General features: G+C 44.2%; 1 protein-coding gene across 5 annotated transcripts in view; it reads right to left on the bottom strand.

Moving 5' to 3' along the window:
- Positions 1-17,547, bottom strand: part of LOC311147109 (kinesin-like protein KIF21A) — a 49,917-nt gene extending 32,370 nt beyond the window's left edge. For all 5 annotated transcript variants that reach the window (XM_084183732.1, XM_084183735.1, XM_084183733.1 and 2 more), the window contains exon 1: positions 17,193-17,547. In XM_084183732.1, coding sequence (XP_084039858.1) covers positions 17,193-17,233 — 41 coding nt within the window. In that variant the 5' untranslated portion in view covers positions 17,234-17,547. The remainder of the gene's footprint in view (positions 1-17,192) is intronic.
- Positions 17,548-18,086: the final 539 nt, after the last annotated feature.

The following is an 18,086-nucleotide window of genomic DNA, read 5'->3' as shown; positions in this document are numbered from 1 at the left end:
TCTCTCTCTCTCTCTCTCTCTTCTCCCTCTCTCTCTCTCTTGTTCTCTGTCTCTCTGATTCTCTCTCTACCTCTCTCTCTCTCTGTCCCCTTCTTCCACACACACTGCCACCACCACCACACACTGACGCAGGGCCAGGCGGCAGCACAGTCACATTTCTAGCCAGCATAATCTCCTACTAAACAAACATGTACTGCAGGCCAGAGGCCAGGGTGCACTGGCTGCACCAGGGCAGGCTGGTGACCGTCATAACCAGCGTACTCTGCTATGGATATGGTTGAGTCTATACAGTATGTGTGTAGATCTCCATGTATAGTAATAACTATGCTGGTAAGAAAGGTGATTCAGCCACAGCACCATCATGCTGACTCAGTGTAGATCAGGACCTGACTTCAGCCCCTGCCTCTGCCTCAGCCAATCACAATGGTCCCCTGAGAGACCATTGCACATCATTTCCCATCTGCAAACCACAACAGTAACATCAGACTATTGCAAAATCTAATCTCAGCCCTAATCTAATTCTATAGGTACAAAGAGTCCTGAGAAGCATCTGGACCCACACTGGAGGGAAACAACAGGCACGATACACAACTAGATTACAGGAAACAATCAATCATTCACTCATATAGACTTCTTCGGATTCATTTTAGAAGAAAACAGAAAGAAGAGGGAGGATTGCTGCCCTGTGCCCACACATTGCAAAGAGAGGAGAATTGACTCAGGTGGCTGGCTTTTTAACTCCACTCAAATCAGAGGTTAAATTGTGGCTAAGTACCTGAGGAATTCAGGCACTAGGAACAGGGTTTTTAAAGGCCCAATGCAGCTGTTTTTATATCAATATCAAATCATTTCTGCGTGGTAAATATTATTGTTGTTTCTATCTCATATCAAGCTGTTAGGACAATTAGGACTGTCTGGGAGTGGTCTGTGTGGGGAGGGGAAAACTGAAAACTTGCTGTTATTGGCAGAGCGGTTTGGAACTCTCTTTGTTATTGGTCTATTAATCAATTTACTGCATGGTGATGTCCCCATGGAAAGCCAAAACTCCCGCCCATGCAAACCTGCTGATTAGAAGGTCCTGTGTACATTGTATTTTCAACCAGCAACTATCAGTAAATAGCAGTGATCAAATTTGTTCACACATTTACAGTGTTAGTTTCATCAGCTTTTGTACAATATGATATACTGTAAACCATAGGAACAATTATTTTGACTGCGCTGGGCCTTTAATGAGCGTTGGAGCAGACCCTTTACTCCTCAGGGTGTCTTTACCCTGAGACACTGATGCGTAGAGCAGGGGTTAATGAGTGACCATTCTACACACACACATACATACATATACACACACACGTGCGCACACACACACACAAAAACATGCCCACAAACACAGGCATGCACACACACCCTTCTCTGGCCCTTCATTGCACCTGAAACTGAGACCAGGGAACTGTAGACACTGGGCTTACAGTGATATTTTGATACACACACACACTGATAACTGGTTCTGTTGTTGCACTGCTTACAACAAGTGTCTCAGTCGGTTTTGAAAGGTCCCCTTGAAAGAAGAAAGAAAAGCTTCAGCTTCGCCCTCAATTCTTCAGGAATCAGTAACTACAGGAAACACTACAGCAGCCTCTCCTCTCTTTCGTAAAGTACCATCAGTTTGACGGTTAAGTTGTACATGGTCATTATGTAACTAACTACAGCAGTCAAGGAAGCAGGCAGCTGATGTACAATGGCCTTTGGCAGGCAGGTTGTATAACTTGTCTCCTCTATGACATGGGTAGGAGCAGAACAGGCCTGGGTTAATGGATGCCCAGGGATAGAGAAAGAAGAGAGGGGATGGCTGGGAAAGGAAATGGCACTGTAGCCCTTTCCTGCAGTCAAATGACCTAGTGGCCTCATGGGTGGAATGTTATTAATATTTGTCATAATTTCATAATGAATAAACATTTTAAAAATGTACCCGCCAATAATCTGGTGTTTCTATGTCAAACTGTTCTGTTATATTTCAGTTTTCTGTGATGTATATAAAGTGTAATATCGGGATGCAAACACTTTTTTTTAAGCACATAACCATGTGTGTGAGGTGTATACTTTTGTTTCAAAGTACACCCTGATTTAGCCCACTGCAGTAAAAGGTACAATCAATATTCTTATCGTCATCATCATCATCACCATTATCTGACGACATCCACTGATGTCTTATGATATGCCTCTGATGGAGATGGGCTGGGGGATGATGAAGAGTAAATGGACTGTGGGAGAAAAAGGCACTTCAATGGAAATATTACTTCCACGGTCATCTGACTGACATCATCCACTGTCGTCATATGGAGTGGATTTCATACAAAGTCCTCCTGTCCTGATGCTCTAATGTTGTGTGTTTGTTTCAATTATGACATTGTGAAGCAAAACGCAAAAGGCAACACTGTGTGTTGTGCGTATGGATTATGATGCCAACTGTCATCATTCACTGTTCAGTTGCCTTTTCCAGGACATCAGGTGTGATTTTTCTTTTTCCTTCTGCCTTAGAGGCACCTGGCACCTGACTCACTGACTGACACGTTGTTTAGTGTCTGTCATAATGAATATGTGCATTAAGCAAAGTTTACAGAGCATCACTGTGAGTAATAGCTACAGTAAACAATAACAGCAGTGTCAGTGTTTAATGCTCAGTCTTCAACTGTGTTATGGTCCATTGTACTTGTTTTAGTTACAGTCTGTCCATTGTTAAGTACTGTACTGGAGTGGAGATCATGAGGCAAGTCATTGGATAATTCTCAACGTCAATGCTCTGTGATTAACAGGTACTAATAGGCCTTTTCCCCTTAGAGCACAGAAAGACAAACTCTGCAGTTTTCAACAATGATCAACTGATGCAAATGATACATGTAAGCGCCTCAAACCAAATAAACCAAACAACCTTTTCCTAAAACCTTTTCCTAAAATGTCTTCATCAAATAGTATTTCAATGAATAAATCTCACTCTCTCTTAGTGTCCAGTATTCACACAGGATAATTATGTCACTTCAGTTACCAATGCCACTAGTGAAAGAAGGGGAAGATTCAGCCAGAGAATTCTTCCACTCTTGAACTGCCACTTCTCTTCCCCTTGCTTAAATCTGGCAGGGCTCTTCTACACGGGTGACTGATGTCCATTCACAGGGTCACCACACTGGGCGGGGGGTTCACTGACCAGTGGCCACAGCTCTACTGCTTCCTGGGTCAGAGGTCATGGTGCAGCTATAGGGAAGAGCAGGAAGAGGGGTGCAGGGGTCCACGCAGTGGCTGTGGGTTTCACACTGTCAGTTAGGGGGGACAAGAGACAGAGGACACACACCCATCTTCTCTTCCTCAAGCCCAGCACTATAATGAATAACACAAAATAACAGCGATCATATGTGGAAATATTCTGTTGTGACAAGTGCAGTTAAATACCATTATGCCACAAAGGGAACTCTGTCAAAACACTAGATAAGAGGACGACACTAACAGACATACAATCTTGTGAGTTGGAGTTATTTCAAACGGGAAAAAAACTACCCAAAAATGTTTTGCAATGTCACAGCCAAGGGCAATGAGTGATAATTGCAGAAAATAAATTGAGAGACACATTCTTCTCTTCTGGCAAAGGGATACCAGTGAGATTCCTAAAACACTTCAGTTTATCAATCTGGGCTGAGTTAATGTATCTGACCTCAAGCCAACACAAGCTTATCTTGTGATATTCTGTTGTGCCTTTTTAATGGCTTGTATTGTGGTCATGTTTGGGTTTAAGGGCATGTTGTGATGATCTTGTTGTGTGTTGTGTGAAAGATAAATATCCCCTATCTATTTGTGAAACGCCTTCTAATATAAAACTAATATTAGAAAGTAAACACTCTGTCCCTCTGGCTGGCAGGCTGGGGCAGTGTTGTAGTACTCGAGTATAAAGGACTCAGACTTGTAGTCGGAATCGAACACTAGGGACTTGGGAACTTGACTCGGACTCAAGGTTTAGTGATTTGACTACATCACTGGGCTGGCGGTTGAGTGCAGCAGCTCAGCCTGTCGACAGAAGAGAGTCAAGAGACCCATCTCTCTATATATAAACAAAGAAGCTGTAGGCGAGGGAACGACACATAGTGCAACACAGTTATGGCCTAAGAGTCAAATACATACAGAGAAGTCTCAGCCAGAAGGATTCAGCTACAACACCTAGCCTTGCTTGTATACTGAGAGAAGTGGATGAAATTGAATAGATACTGTAACTGTTGTTATTGTCTCCCATAGTAAGAAAGGACACTTTGCAATATCACATGACGTGTGCCGGCAGATGGTTTGCATGCATGTCTTTGTATGGCGGTTCATGAATATTTATCATGAATGTACTGTATAACAATAAAATGTTCCATTGCCATGGCAGCAGCACGCTTCTCCTAAGAATAATCCACCCTGGGCTAAGAGCAGGGGGAGGAGCTGGGCTTTGATGGACATCGCACTGCACACTGCCCTATCCCATCTGGACAAGAGGAATACCTATGTAAGAATGCTGTTCATTGACTATAGCTCAGCCTTCAACACCATAGTAACCTCCAAGCTCATCATTAAGCTCGGGGCCCTGGGTCTGAACCCCGCCCTGTGCAACTGGGTCCTGGACTTCCTGACGGGCCATCCCCAGGTGGTGAAGGTAGGAAACAACACCTCCACTTCGCTGATCCTCAACACAGGGCCCCACAAGGGTGCGTGCTCAGCCCCCTCCTGTACTCCCTGTTCACCCATGACTGCGTGGCCACGCATGCCTCCAACTCAATCATCAAGTTTGCAGAAGACAAAACAGTAGTAGGCCTGATTACCAACAATAACGAGACAGCCTACAGGGAGGAGGTGAGGGCCCTGGTGGAATAGTGCCAGGAAAATAACCTCTCCCTCAAAGTCAACAAAACGAAGGAGCTGATCGTGAACTTCAGGAAACAGCAGAGGGTGCACCCCCCTATCCACATCGACGGGACCGCAGTGGAGAAGGTGAAAAGCTTCAAGTTCCTCTGCGTACACATCACTGACAATCTGAAATGGTCCACTCACACAGACAGTGTGGTGAAGAAGGCACAACAGCGCCTCTTCAACCTCAGGAGGCTGAAGAAATTTGGCTTGGCCCCTAAGACCCTCACAAACATTTACAGATGCACAATTGAGAGCATCCTGTCGGGCTGTATCACCGCCTGGTACGGCAACTGCACCGCCCGCAACCGCAGGGGCACACTGCCTGCCCTCCAGGACACCTACAACACCCAATGTCACAGGAAAGCCAAAAAGATAATCAAGGACATCAACCACCCGAGCCACGGCCTGTTCACCCCGCTACCATCCAGAAGGCGAGGTCAGTACAGGTGCATCAAAGCTGGGACCTGAAAAACAGCTTCTATCTCAAGGCCATCAGACTGTTAAATAGCCATCAGGCTGCTGCCCTATATACATAGACATGGAATCACTGGTCACTTTAATAATGGAACACTAGTCACTTTAATAACGTTTACATACTGCTTTACTCATTTAATTACTGTATTCTATTCTACTGTATTTTAGTCAATGCCACTCCAACATTGCGTGTCCTAATATTTATATATTTCTTAATTCCATTCTTTTACTTTTAGATTTGTGTGTATTGTCATGAATTGTTAGATACTACTGCACTGTTGGAGCTAGGAACACCAGCATTTCGCTACACCCGCAATAACGTCTGCTAAATATGTGTACGTGACCAATACAATTTGATTTGATTCGAAAAACCAATGGGAGATGTGGATGGTCAGCATGGACAAGGTGTCCAAAGAGGGGCATCATGGGAGTTGGAGTAATAACCACGTTTTTTTTTTTTTAAGTACCAGGCTCAAATTAGAAGTAGCTGTGGTGCTACAAAGTTTCTTAATTGCAAAGTGTCCTAACTGCAAGCGGTAGACAGGTTGTTTTTTAATCATGGTGATATTTTAACTAGTGGAAAGGACGTTACTCTGTGAGGGTTTGGTCCCATTGCCCAATAGCAGCTGTTTTGGTTACTTTTGCCCCACGTGAAAATCTGAAACAGAAGCTGGACACAATATATTACACTAACATAACATGACATGTCCATTATAGTGTCAATTCTATTGCTTTCTGAAACAATTGTCTGCCTTTACCTGAAATAGTGTAAAAGGCCTGTCTAGCTTCTAACATGAACAACTTGAAACCTGAAACAACCAACACTGTTTGTTACCACTGTAGCATAGCTCCAGGCTTGAGGCTATGCATAATTAATTCACTTCAAGGATATTGATGAAACAACCACTTGACTGGCTCCTCTGGGCAACACTTTACTTTACCAAACAAACATACTAACACTTACGTGGGCCAAATTGCTCTAATCTAGCTATTTATTCAATTTAGACTGAACTCATACGAGACTGCCCAGTGAATATATACACTGCTCAAAAAAATTAAGGGAACACTAAAATAACACATCCTAGATCTGAATGAATGAAATAATCTTATTAAATACTTTTTTCTTTACATATTTGAATGTACTGACAACAAAATCACACCAAAATTATCAATGGAAATCAAATGTATCAACCCATGGAGGTCTGGATTTGGAGTCACCCTCAAAATTAAAGTGGAAAACCACACTACAGGCTGAACCAACTTTGATGTAATGTCCTTAAAACAAGTCAAAATGAGGCTCAGTAGTGTGTGTGGCCTCCACGTGCCTGTATGACCTCCCTACAACGCCTGGGCATGCTCCTGATGAGGTGGCGGATGGTCTCCTGAGGGATCTCCTCCCAGACCTGGACTAAAGCATCCGCCAACTCCTGGACAGTCTGTGGTGCAACGTGGCGTTGGTGGATGGAGCGAGACATGATGTCCCAGATGTGCTCAATTGGATTCAGGTCTGGGGAACGGGCGGTCCATAGCATCAATGCCTTCCTCCTGCAGGAACTGCTGACACACTCCAGCCACATGAGGTCTAGCATTGTCTTGCATTAGGAGGAACCCAGGGCCAACCGCACCAGCATATGGTCTCACAAGGGGTCTGGGGATCTCATCTCGGTACCTAATGGCAGTCAGGCTACCTCTGGCGAGCACATGGAGGGCTGTGCGGCCCCCCAAAGAAATGCCACCCCACACCATGACTGACCCACCGCCAAACCGGTCATGCTGGAGGATGTTGCAGGCAGCAGAACGTTCTCCACGGCGTCTCCAGACTCTGTCACGTCTGTCACGTGCTCAGTGTGAACCTGCTTTCATCTGTGAAGAGCACAGGGCGCCAGTGGCTAATTTGCCAATCTTGGTGTTCTCTGGCAAATGCCAAACGTCCTGCACGGTGTTGGGCTGTAAACACAACCCCCACCTGTGGACGTCGGGCCCTCATACCACCCTCATGGAGTCTGTTTCTGACCGTTTGAGCAGACACATGCACATTTGTGGCCTGCTGGAGGTCATTTTGCAGGGCTCTGGCAGTGCTCCTCCTGCTCCTCCTTGCACAAAGGTGGAGGTAGCGGTCCTGCTGCTGGGTTGTTGCCCTCCTACGGCCTCCTCCACGTCTCCTGATGTACTGGCCTGTCTCCTGGTAGCGCCTCCATGCTCTGGACACTACGCTGACAGACACAGCAAACCTTCTTGCCACAGCTCGCATTGATGTGCCATCCTGGATGAGCTGCACTACCTGAGCCACTTGTGTGGGTTGTAGACTCCGTCTCATGCTACCACTAGAGTGAAAGCACCGCCAGCATTCAAAAGTGACCAAAACATCAGCCAGGAAGCATAGGAACTGAGAAGTGGTCTGTGGTCACCACCTGCAGAACCACTCCTTTATTGGGAGTGTCTTGCTAATTGCCTATAATTTCCACCTGTTGTCTATTTTATTTGCACAATAGCATGTGAAATGTATTGTCAATCAGTGTTGCTTCCTAAGTGGACAGTTTGATTTCACAGAAGTGTGACTTGGAGTTACATTCTGTTGTTTAATTGTTCCCTTTATTTTTTTGAGCAGTGTATTTTAATATTGTTGTGTCCAGGACAGTTATAGCCTTGTCTGTGTGTTTTAACAGCTCTGGCCTAAAAAAATTAAACAGATGCAAACGTGTAATGTGCACAAAATGAAAATGTGTAATGCACAGAAAAAATCTAACCAAAATCTATATGCCAGTAATTTATGTTGAAGAACAGCATTGGAAAATATATGTTCATGAGAGTCACTGACTGACTCTGTCGCAGTAATGCACCAATGAATTGGTGAAAACATTGCCAAAGCATTGACCTTTTACTTACATTCATTAACTCTACCAGAACAGCATTAGGATGATAATGTACCATATGAGCCTTGTGCATGAAACTGGGGCTGAAGAATTAAGCCTTGCTAACAGACAGCATTAGGCCAAATGGCACAGGCAGGCTCTGTATCTAACAACAACAAGCTACATTGGTGATCGCTTTGTGTGTGTGTGTGTATGTGTGTGTGTGTGTGTGTGTGTGTGTGTGCGTGGTGTCTATTTCAACTGTTACAAGTCAGTGAAAACCTGTCAGTCAATCTGTCTTAAACATGTACTTAGTGACTCTGATAATGTTGCTGCTCTACAGTCTACCACCACACAGAAGTAATTACAGTGTTGCCATGGAGGAGGGGGGGGGGGGGTTATCTTATGGATATTACTATAACTCATCAAGGCTAATGTACTGTAACGATAGCAGCTTTGATAATGTTGTAAAGTCATGACAAGAATGATTAAGTGGATGTTTTAACTTTTTGTGTCATGTTTTTCTACTTGAAGTAAGTTAGCTTGGTTGCCAGATATGTACTCATACAGTGAGGGAAAAAAGTATTTGATCCCCTGCTGATTTTGTTGGTTTGCCCACTGACAAAGACATGATCAGTCTATAATTTTAATGGTAGGTTTATTTGAACAGTGAGAGACAGGATAACAACAAATAAATCCAGAAAAACGCATGTCAAAAATGTTATACATTTATTTGCATTTTAATGAGGGAAATAAGTATTTAACCCCCTCTCAATCAGAAAGATTTCTGGCTCCCAGGTGTCTTTTATACAGGTAACGAGCTGAGATTAGGAGCACACTCTTAAAGGGAGTGCTCCTAATCTCAGCTTGTTACCTATATAAAAGACACCTGTCCACAGAAGCAATCAATCAATCAGATTCCAAACTCTCCACCATGGCCAAGACCAAAGAGCTCTCCAAGGATGTCAGGGACAAAATTGTAGACCTACACAAGGCTGGAATGGGCTACAAGACCATCGCCAAGCAGCTTGGTGAGAAGGTGACAACAGTTGGTGCGATTATTCGCAAATAGAAGAAACACAGAAGAACTGTCAATCTCCCTCGGCCTGGGGCTCCATGCAAGATCTGACCTCGTGGAGTGACAATGATCATGAGAACGGTGAGGAATCAGCCCAGAACTACACGGGAGGATCTTGTCAATGATCTCAAGGCAGCTGGGACCATAGTCACCAATAAAACAATTGGTAACACACTACGCCGTGAAGGACTGAAATCCTGCAGCGCCCGCAAGGTCCCCCTGCTCAAGAAAGCACATATACATGCCCGTCTGAAGTTTGCCAATGAACATCTGAATGATTCAGAGGAGAACTGTGTGAAAGGGTTGTGGTCAGATGAGACCAAAATCGAGCTCTTTGGCATCAACTCAACTCGCCGTGTTTGGAGGAGGAGGAATGCTGCCTATGACCCCAAGAACACCATCCCCACCGTCAAACATGGAGGTGGAAACATTATGCTTTGGGGGTGTTTTTCTGCTAAGGGGACAGGACAACTTCACCGCATCAAAGGGACGATGGACGGGGCCATGTACCGTCAAATCTTGGGTGACAACCTCCTTCCCTCAGCCAGGGCATTGAAAATGGGTCGTGGATGGGTATTCCAGCATGACAATGACCCAAAACACACGGCCAAGGCAACAAAGGAGTGGCTCAAGAAGATGCACATTAAGGTCCTGGAATGGCCTAGCCAGTCTCCAGACCTTAATCCCATAGAAAATCTGTGGAGGGAGCTGAAGGTTTGAGTTGCCAAACGTCAGCCTCGAAACCTTAATGACTTGGAGAAGATCTGCAAAGAGGAGTGGGACAAAATCCCTCCTGCAAACCTGGTGGCCAACTACAAGAAACGTCTGACCTCTGTGATTGCCAACAAGGGTTTTGCCACCAAGTACTAAGTCATGTTTTGCAGAGGGGTCAAATACTTATTTCCCTCATTAAAATGCAAATCAATGTATAACATTTTTGACATGCGTTTTTCTGGATTTTTGTTGTTGTTATTCTGTCTCTCACTGTTTACATTTTACATTTACATTTTAGTCGTTTAGCAGACACTCTTATCCAGAGCGACTTACAGTTAGTGAGTGCATACATTATTTTTTTAGATTTTTCATACTGGCCCCCCGTGGGAATCGAACCCGCAACCCTGGCGTTGCAAACGCCATGCTCTACCAACTGAGCTACATCCCTGCCGGCCATTCCCTCCCCTACCCTGGACGACGCTGGGCCAATTGTGCGCCGTCCCGTGGGTCTCCCGGTCGCGGCCGGCTACGACAGAGCCTGGATTCTAACCAGGATCTCTAGTGGCACAGCCAGCACTGCGATGCAGAGCCTTAGACCACTGCGCCACTAATAAACCTACCATTAAAATTATAGACTGATCATTTCTTTGTCAGTGGGCAAACGTACAAAATCAGCAGGGGAACAAATTCTTTTTTCCCTCACTGTATGTGCTTTCAAGTCAGTAGGGTTGGATCAAGGCAAGCACATACAGATCTGGCGGCCACCAGGCTGCAAGTATTACATTATATCAGAATATGAAATGGCCTATTTAATAGCATTATCCTTGAGACAGGTTGGCAGACAGCAGACAAAGCTGATGTCACCATGCAAGAACTCCTCTGATACAGAGACAGGTAGACATTCAGCCTAATGGACCCAAGGCAACAGCAGAAAACAGGCTTAGACAGACACAGGGCTGTCTTTGTAATGATTCTCTAGATCTCAGGAGTGTGTGTAACCTTTTGTACTGGAGGTCTGTGTGCCTGTCTGAGGGTTTCGTGAAGCTTAAACAGTGCCTATCTGTTTATGAGCCAGTGTAACGGCTGTAATGCCTGTGTGTGTGTGTGTGTGTGTGTGTGTGTGTGTGTGTGTGTGTGTGTGTGTGTGTGTGTGTGTGGTGTGTGTGTAAGACAGGGATAGACAGCGGGAGAGAGAAAGGAAAAGAGATCTAGAGGCTTAGAGAGTGACTATGCGAGAGTGTGCTAGCGTGCGGGTGCCATGGGTGGATGTGTACGTAATGTGATAAAGTGAGCTTTGGTCTGCGGAGCCGGAGTTCTCAGGATAGCAGAGAGAGCAGTAAGGTGCAGGGTACAGCAGGGTCAGGGAAGGTATCTCTGTACTGTGGGCATAAGGGATCTGCTTACTGACCCATACAGTGGACACTTGGATTAGTGACAGGTTCCAAAGTTCATATCAGGGCCCAGGGGCAGGTGATAAAGATGTTATTCGATTCCTGAAGAGGCAATGGTGTGTAGGTGATTTAGAACACCTAAAACATGTTAATAAATACCCAGAGTTTTTAGAACTCAGGGTCCTATATTACATGTTATAAACATATTATGAACATGTTATTACATGCTATCTGATCATTTGAGTCTATGCATGTCTCCGGTTTCGTGATCACAGTTAGATACAGTAGTTGGTCTTGTCCTGTACAGACTCTCTCCACTGGCTCCTCCATGAAAAGAATGAGTGGGAGCCTGATTGTCGAGGAAACAAAAGACCAGATTAAAGTAGAAAGAAAAGTAGCAAGAGAGAGAGATTAAAAAAGAATGGGAAAAAGCTAGCACATAATTCATGAGGCATGTGCTTTCTATGCAGATAGATAAAATGGCAGGGTTTACACACACTTGTGTCTGTCTGCGGTTGTGTTGTTGGGAGCTAGCTATGTTAACACTGAGGACAGTCTCTTTTGCTCATGCTACCAACAGTTCAGTGGCTATTATGTAGTCATTGTAATTAGTACTTTCAATGTGTAAATCTAAACGCTGTCTGCCTGAAATGTCTGCAATTAAAACAGTCTCTAATGTATTATGTAACGTAGAAGTGCTTGCTGCTAGTTTATTGTCTCATGAATATGGATGGATTTATATGCAGGAGAGAGGTTTGTAAACCAAGGCCCAGCCCAGACAGAGACAGTAAACAGAGTACTGGGTCAAAGTCTGCCTGCAGTAACTAGAGAGAGAGAAAGAGAGAGAGAGAGAGAGAATCTAAAAATCTCTAACAGAAAACCAAAGAAAAGTAATAACAGTGATAAATGGTTTGATGAAGAATGCAAAAACCTAAGAAAGAAATTGAGAAACCTATCCAACCAAAAACATAGAGACCCAGAAAACCTGAGCCTACGCCTTCACTATGGTGAATCACTAAAACAATACAGAAATACACTACGGAAAAAGAAGGAACAGCATGTCAGAAATCAGCTCAATGTAATTGAAGAATCCATAGACTCTAACCACTTCTGGGAAAATTGGAAAACACTAAACAAACAACAACAACACGAAGAGCTATCTATCTATACGAACAGCCCTTGCTGTCTCTGCCAGGCCGGTTCCCCTCTCCACTGGGGTTCTCTGCCTCTAACCCTGTTGCAGGGGCTGAGTCACTGGCTTGCTGGTGCTCTTTCATGCCGTCCCTGGGAGGGGTGCGTCACTTGAGTGGGTTGAGTTACTGACGTGATCTTCCTGTCTGGGTTGGCGCCCCCCCCTTGGTTTGTGCTGTGGTGGAGACCTCTGTGGGCTATACTCGGCCTTGTCTCAGGATTGTAAGTTGGTGGTTGGGGATATCCCTCTAGTGGTGCGGGGGCTGTGCTTTGGCGGAGTGGGTGGGGTTATATCCTTCCTGTTTGGCCCTGTCCGGGGGTTTCTTCGGATGGGGCCACAGTGTCTCCGGACCGCTCCTGTCTCAGCCTCCAGTATTTATGCTGCAGTAGTTTATGTGTCGGGGGGCTGGGGTTAGTTGGTTATACCTGGAGTACTTCTCCTGTCTTATCCAGTGTCCTGTGTGAATTTAAGTATGCTCTCTCTAATTCTCTCGTTCTCTCTTTCTCTCTGAGAACCTGAGCCCTAGGACCATACGTCAGGACTACCGGGCATGATGACACCTTGCTATCCCCAGTCCGCCTGGCCTTGCTGCTATTCCAGTTTCAACTGTTCTGCCTGCGGCTACGAAACCCCTACCTGTCCCAGACCTGCTGTTTTCAACTCTAAATGATCGGCTATGAAAAGCCAACTGAGAGACCTGAGCCCTAGGACCATACGTCGGGACTACCGGCCGTGGTGACTCCTTGCTGTCCCCAGTCCGCCTGGCCTTGCTGCTATTCCAGTTTAAACTGTTCTGCCTGCGGTTATGGAACCCCTACCTGTCCCAGACCTGCTGTTTTAAACTCTAATGATCGGCTATGAAAAGCCAACTGAGATTTATTCCTGATTATTATTTGACCATGCTTGTCACTTATGAACATTTTTGAACATCTTGGCATGGTTCTGTTATAATCTCCACCCGGCACAGCCAGAAGAGGACTGGCCACCCCTCATAGCCTGGTTCCTCTCTAGGTTTCTTCCTAGGTTTTGCCTTTCTAGGGAGTTTTTCCTAGCCACCGTGCTTCTACACCTGCATTACTAGCTGTTTGGGGTTTTAGGCTGGGTTTCTGTACAGCACTTCGAGATATTAGCTGATGTAAGAAGGGCTATATAAAATAAAATTGATTGATTGATTGATCCAAAACGGAGATGTATGGGTAAACCACTTCTCCAACCTTTTTGGCCCTATAACAGAGAACAAACAGCAAAAAAATATACATGATCAAATGCAAATCTTAGAATCAACTATTAAAGACTACCAGAACCCACTGGATTCTCCAATTACATTGAATGAACTACAGGACAAAATACAAACCCTCCAACCCAAAAAGGCCTGTGGTGTTGATGGTATCCTCAATGAAATGATAAAATATACAGACCACAAATTTCAATTAGCTATACTTAAACTCTTTAACATCATCCTTAGCTCTGGCATCTTCCCCAATATTTGGAACCAAGGACTGATCACCCCAATCCACAAAAGTGGAGACAAATTTGACCCCAATAACTACCGTGGGATATGCGTCAACAGCAACCTTGGGAAAATCCTCTGCATTATCATTAACAGCAGACTAGTTCATTTCCTCAGTGAAAACAATGTACTGAGCAAATGTCGAATTGGCTTTTTACCAAATTACCGTACGACAGACCACGTATTCACCCTGCACACCCTAATTGACAAACAAACAAACCAAAACAAAGGCAAAGTCTTCTCATGCTTTGTTGATTTCAAAAAAGCTTTTGACTCAATTTGGCATGAGGGTCTGCTATACAAATTGATGGAAAGTGGGGTTGGGGGAAAAACATACGACATTATAAAATCCATGTACACAAACAACAAGTGTGCGGTTAAAATTGGCAAAAAACACACACATTTCTTTCCACAGGGCCGTGGGGTGAGACAGGGATGCAGTTTAAGTCCCACCCTCTTCAACATATATATCAACGAATTGGCGAGGGCACTAGAACAGTCTGCAGCACCCGGCCTCACCCTACTAGAATCTGAAGTCAAATGTCTTCTGTTTGCTGATGATCTGGTGCTTCTGTCACCAACCAAGGAGGGCCTACAGCAGCACCTAGATCTTCTGCACAGATTCTGTCAGACCTGGGCCCTGACAGTAAATCTCAGTAAGACAAAAATAATGGTGTTCCAAAAAAGGTCCAGTTGCCAGGACCACAAATACAAATTCCATCTAGACACCGTTGCCCTAGAGCACACAAAAAACTATACATACCTCGGCCTAAACATCAGCGCCACAGGTAACTTCCACAAAGCTGTGAACGATCTGAGAGACAAGGCAAGAAGGGCCTTCTATGCCATCAAAAGGTACATAAAATTTGACATACCAATTAGGATCTGGCTAAAAATACTTGAATCAGTTATAGAACCCATTGCCCTTTATGGTTCTGAGGTCTGGGGTCCGCTCACCAACCAAGAATTCACAAAATGGGACAAACACCAAATTGAGACTCTGCATGCAGAATTCTGCAAAAACATCCTCCGTGTACAACGTAAAACACCAAATAATGCATGCAGAGCAGAATTAGGCCAATACCCGCTAATTATCAAAATCCAGAAAAGAGCCGTTAAATTCTATAACCACTTAAAAGGAAGCGATTCCCAAACCTTCCATAACAAAGCCATCACCTACAGAGAGATGAACTTGGAGAAGAGTCCCCTAAGTAAGCTTGTCCTGGGGCTCTGTTCACAAACACAAACAGACCCCACACAGCCCCAGGACAACAACAACAACAACAACAACAACACAATTAGACCCAACCAAATTATGAGAAAACAAAAAGAGAATTACTTGACACATTGGAAAGAACAAACAAATAAACAGAGCAAACTAGAATGCTATTTGGCCCTAAACAGAGAGTACACAGTGGCAGAATACCTGACCACTGTGACTGACCCAAACTTAAGGAAAGCTTTGACTATGTACAGACTCAGTGAGCATAGCCTTGCTATTGAGAAAGGCCGCCGTAGGCAGACCTGGCTCTCAAGAGAAGACAGGCTATGTGCACACTGCCCACAAAATGAGGTGGAAACTGAGCTGCACTTCCTAACCTCCTGCCAAATGTATGACCATATTAGAGACACATATTTCCCTCAGATTACAGCGATCCACAAAGTATTCGAAAACAAACCCAATTTTGATAAACTCCCTTATCTACTGGGTGAAAAACCACAGTGTGCCATCACAGTTGCAAGATTTGTGACCTGTTGCCACAAGAAAAGGGCAACCAGTGAAGAACAAACACCATTGTAAATACAACCCATATTTATGTTTATTTATTTTCCCATTTGTACTTTATCTATTTGCACATTGTTACAACACTGTATATATACATAATATGACATTTGAAATGTCTTTATTCTTTTGAAACTTCTGAGTGTAATGTTTACTGTTAATATTTATTGTTTATTTCACTTTTGTTTACTATCTACTTCACTTGCTTTGGCAATGTTAACACACGTTTCCCATGCCAATAAAGCCCTTAAATTGAAATTGAAATTGAAATTGAGAGAGAGAGAGAGAGAGAGAGAGAGAGAGAGAGAGAGAGAGAGAGAGAGAGAGAGAGAGAGAGAGAGAGAGAGAGAGAGAGAGCGAGAGAGAGAGAGAGAGCGAGAGAGAGAGAGAGAGAGAGAGAGAGAGAGAGAGAGAGAGAGAGAGAGAGAGAGAGAGAGAGAGAGAGAGAGAGAGAGAGAGAGAGAGAGAGAGAGAGCGAGAGAGAGAGAGAGAGAGAGAGAGAGAGAGAGAGACAGAGAGAGAGAGAGAGAGAGAGGTAACCTAACCTGGGGGTCAGGTCTTAGTCTCTGTCTTCCACTGATCCCGCTCACATGACAATACAGATCTATGACACAAGCGTGTGCGCACACACAAACAGACACACACACATTATTGATTATTGTATTGATATGTTGTCTATAATTTGTTTTGGTTCATTCTGGTTCCTTCATTCTTCCTAAGGGGGGGGGGGGGGGGGTATTGATTTCTCCAATCATTTCCGCCCCTCCTCCCTTCATTCATAAATCCATGTAGTCAGAATTTCTGCAGCCAGGCCATTGACAAATGGTGTACTGTAGCTTAAGCATCAACAAAGGAAACCCATAACCTAGGCAATTGTGTTGGCTATATACTTGGTATATATGGGGGGCTGATGGTGACACTTAAACAAATCCAAGGCCCTGCTGTTTTAGCAGTTTGACATTTGACATGCGTCCTAGAATAAATACAAGGAGAAACGTATTGTTACTGCTACCTCTAATCCCTACGTAAGCGTCGATTGCTTTGCCACATTGCAGCCTACTGTGCGTTATTTTGGAACGAATGCCCAATTGTTTAGGCTATCCACACATTAATGTTTTTACACAGTAACTAGGCCATCACAACGGCCCATGCTGTGGTTTATCAACACCGGCATGGTCACAATAATAATAGGTACATTCTCCTGGAGAGGCGTGACCAAGATGAGTATAATTTTCCGACAGAACAGAACACCATCCAATGTCACAGACTTACCTCAATGCGACCCGCACCGAACTTTCGTCCTGTCCACTCATGTTTCCGATTAGGGTTGTCACGGCTGGAACAACCACGATATAAATAGCTTGATTTTATTTTTCTTTATCCGCTTACAGCAGGCAGCTTCGTTACCCGAAGCGCGTGAGCAACCACAGCTCACATCCACCTTATATAAATAAATTAAATACGAAGTCAGCATTAGTGTGCTATTCTCTGTGCTATATCTCGGGTGAGGCGCATTCTGAATAAACGTAGGCTACGATATTCGAGGTTACATTTTCAATGACATTGCATTATTCCCGTATAGAGGCCAGCCTTGCTAGGTGGTAGGGACAGAAGAATACACTTGCCCGCTCCTGTGTGGCACCCGAGGAGCGAAACGTAATTAAGCCACGCCTTCTGAGATGTACCCTCCCAATCTGACAGAGGGAAAATATCAACCCCGTTGAATGAGTGAAGAAACATCGTAGCCCCTCTATTGTAACATCATTCAATGGAATACTTAAAGTGAATGTGTATAGTTTTCTTAAGAATGTAAAACTGTTCGTTAAATGATAACCTTCTCAAGGCCAATTATAGAGGCCAACTGATGGAAAATTGTGGATTATTGATGACCACTAGCTGAGTCTCAAGCAATCACTCAAGCAAACTTGTTATCTGCAATGCAATTTAAAACGTCCAATGCAGTTGACAACCGCCGATACAATTAAAAATGAAGAGGTTTAGCATATTGTATGTAGCCATATAGTTTGACATTCCAATCTATAGTGAAAATGTTTGTGAAATACCAAATGGTGTAGGCCTAATAGTTAGTGTTACTGATGTAGGTGTGCATGGATAGCGCATGGCACCATCGCGTGGTCATTGGTTAAGATTACAAAAGTGCAGTGT

The sequence above is a fragment of the Coregonus lavaretus genome (genome assembly GCF_964263955.1).
Source record: "Coregonus lavaretus genome assembly, chromosome: 19".
Classification (NCBI taxonomy): Eukaryota; Metazoa; Chordata; class Actinopteri; order Salmoniformes; family Salmonidae; genus Coregonus; species Coregonus lavaretus.
This window is presented reverse-complemented; position numbering and strand designations above follow the sequence as displayed.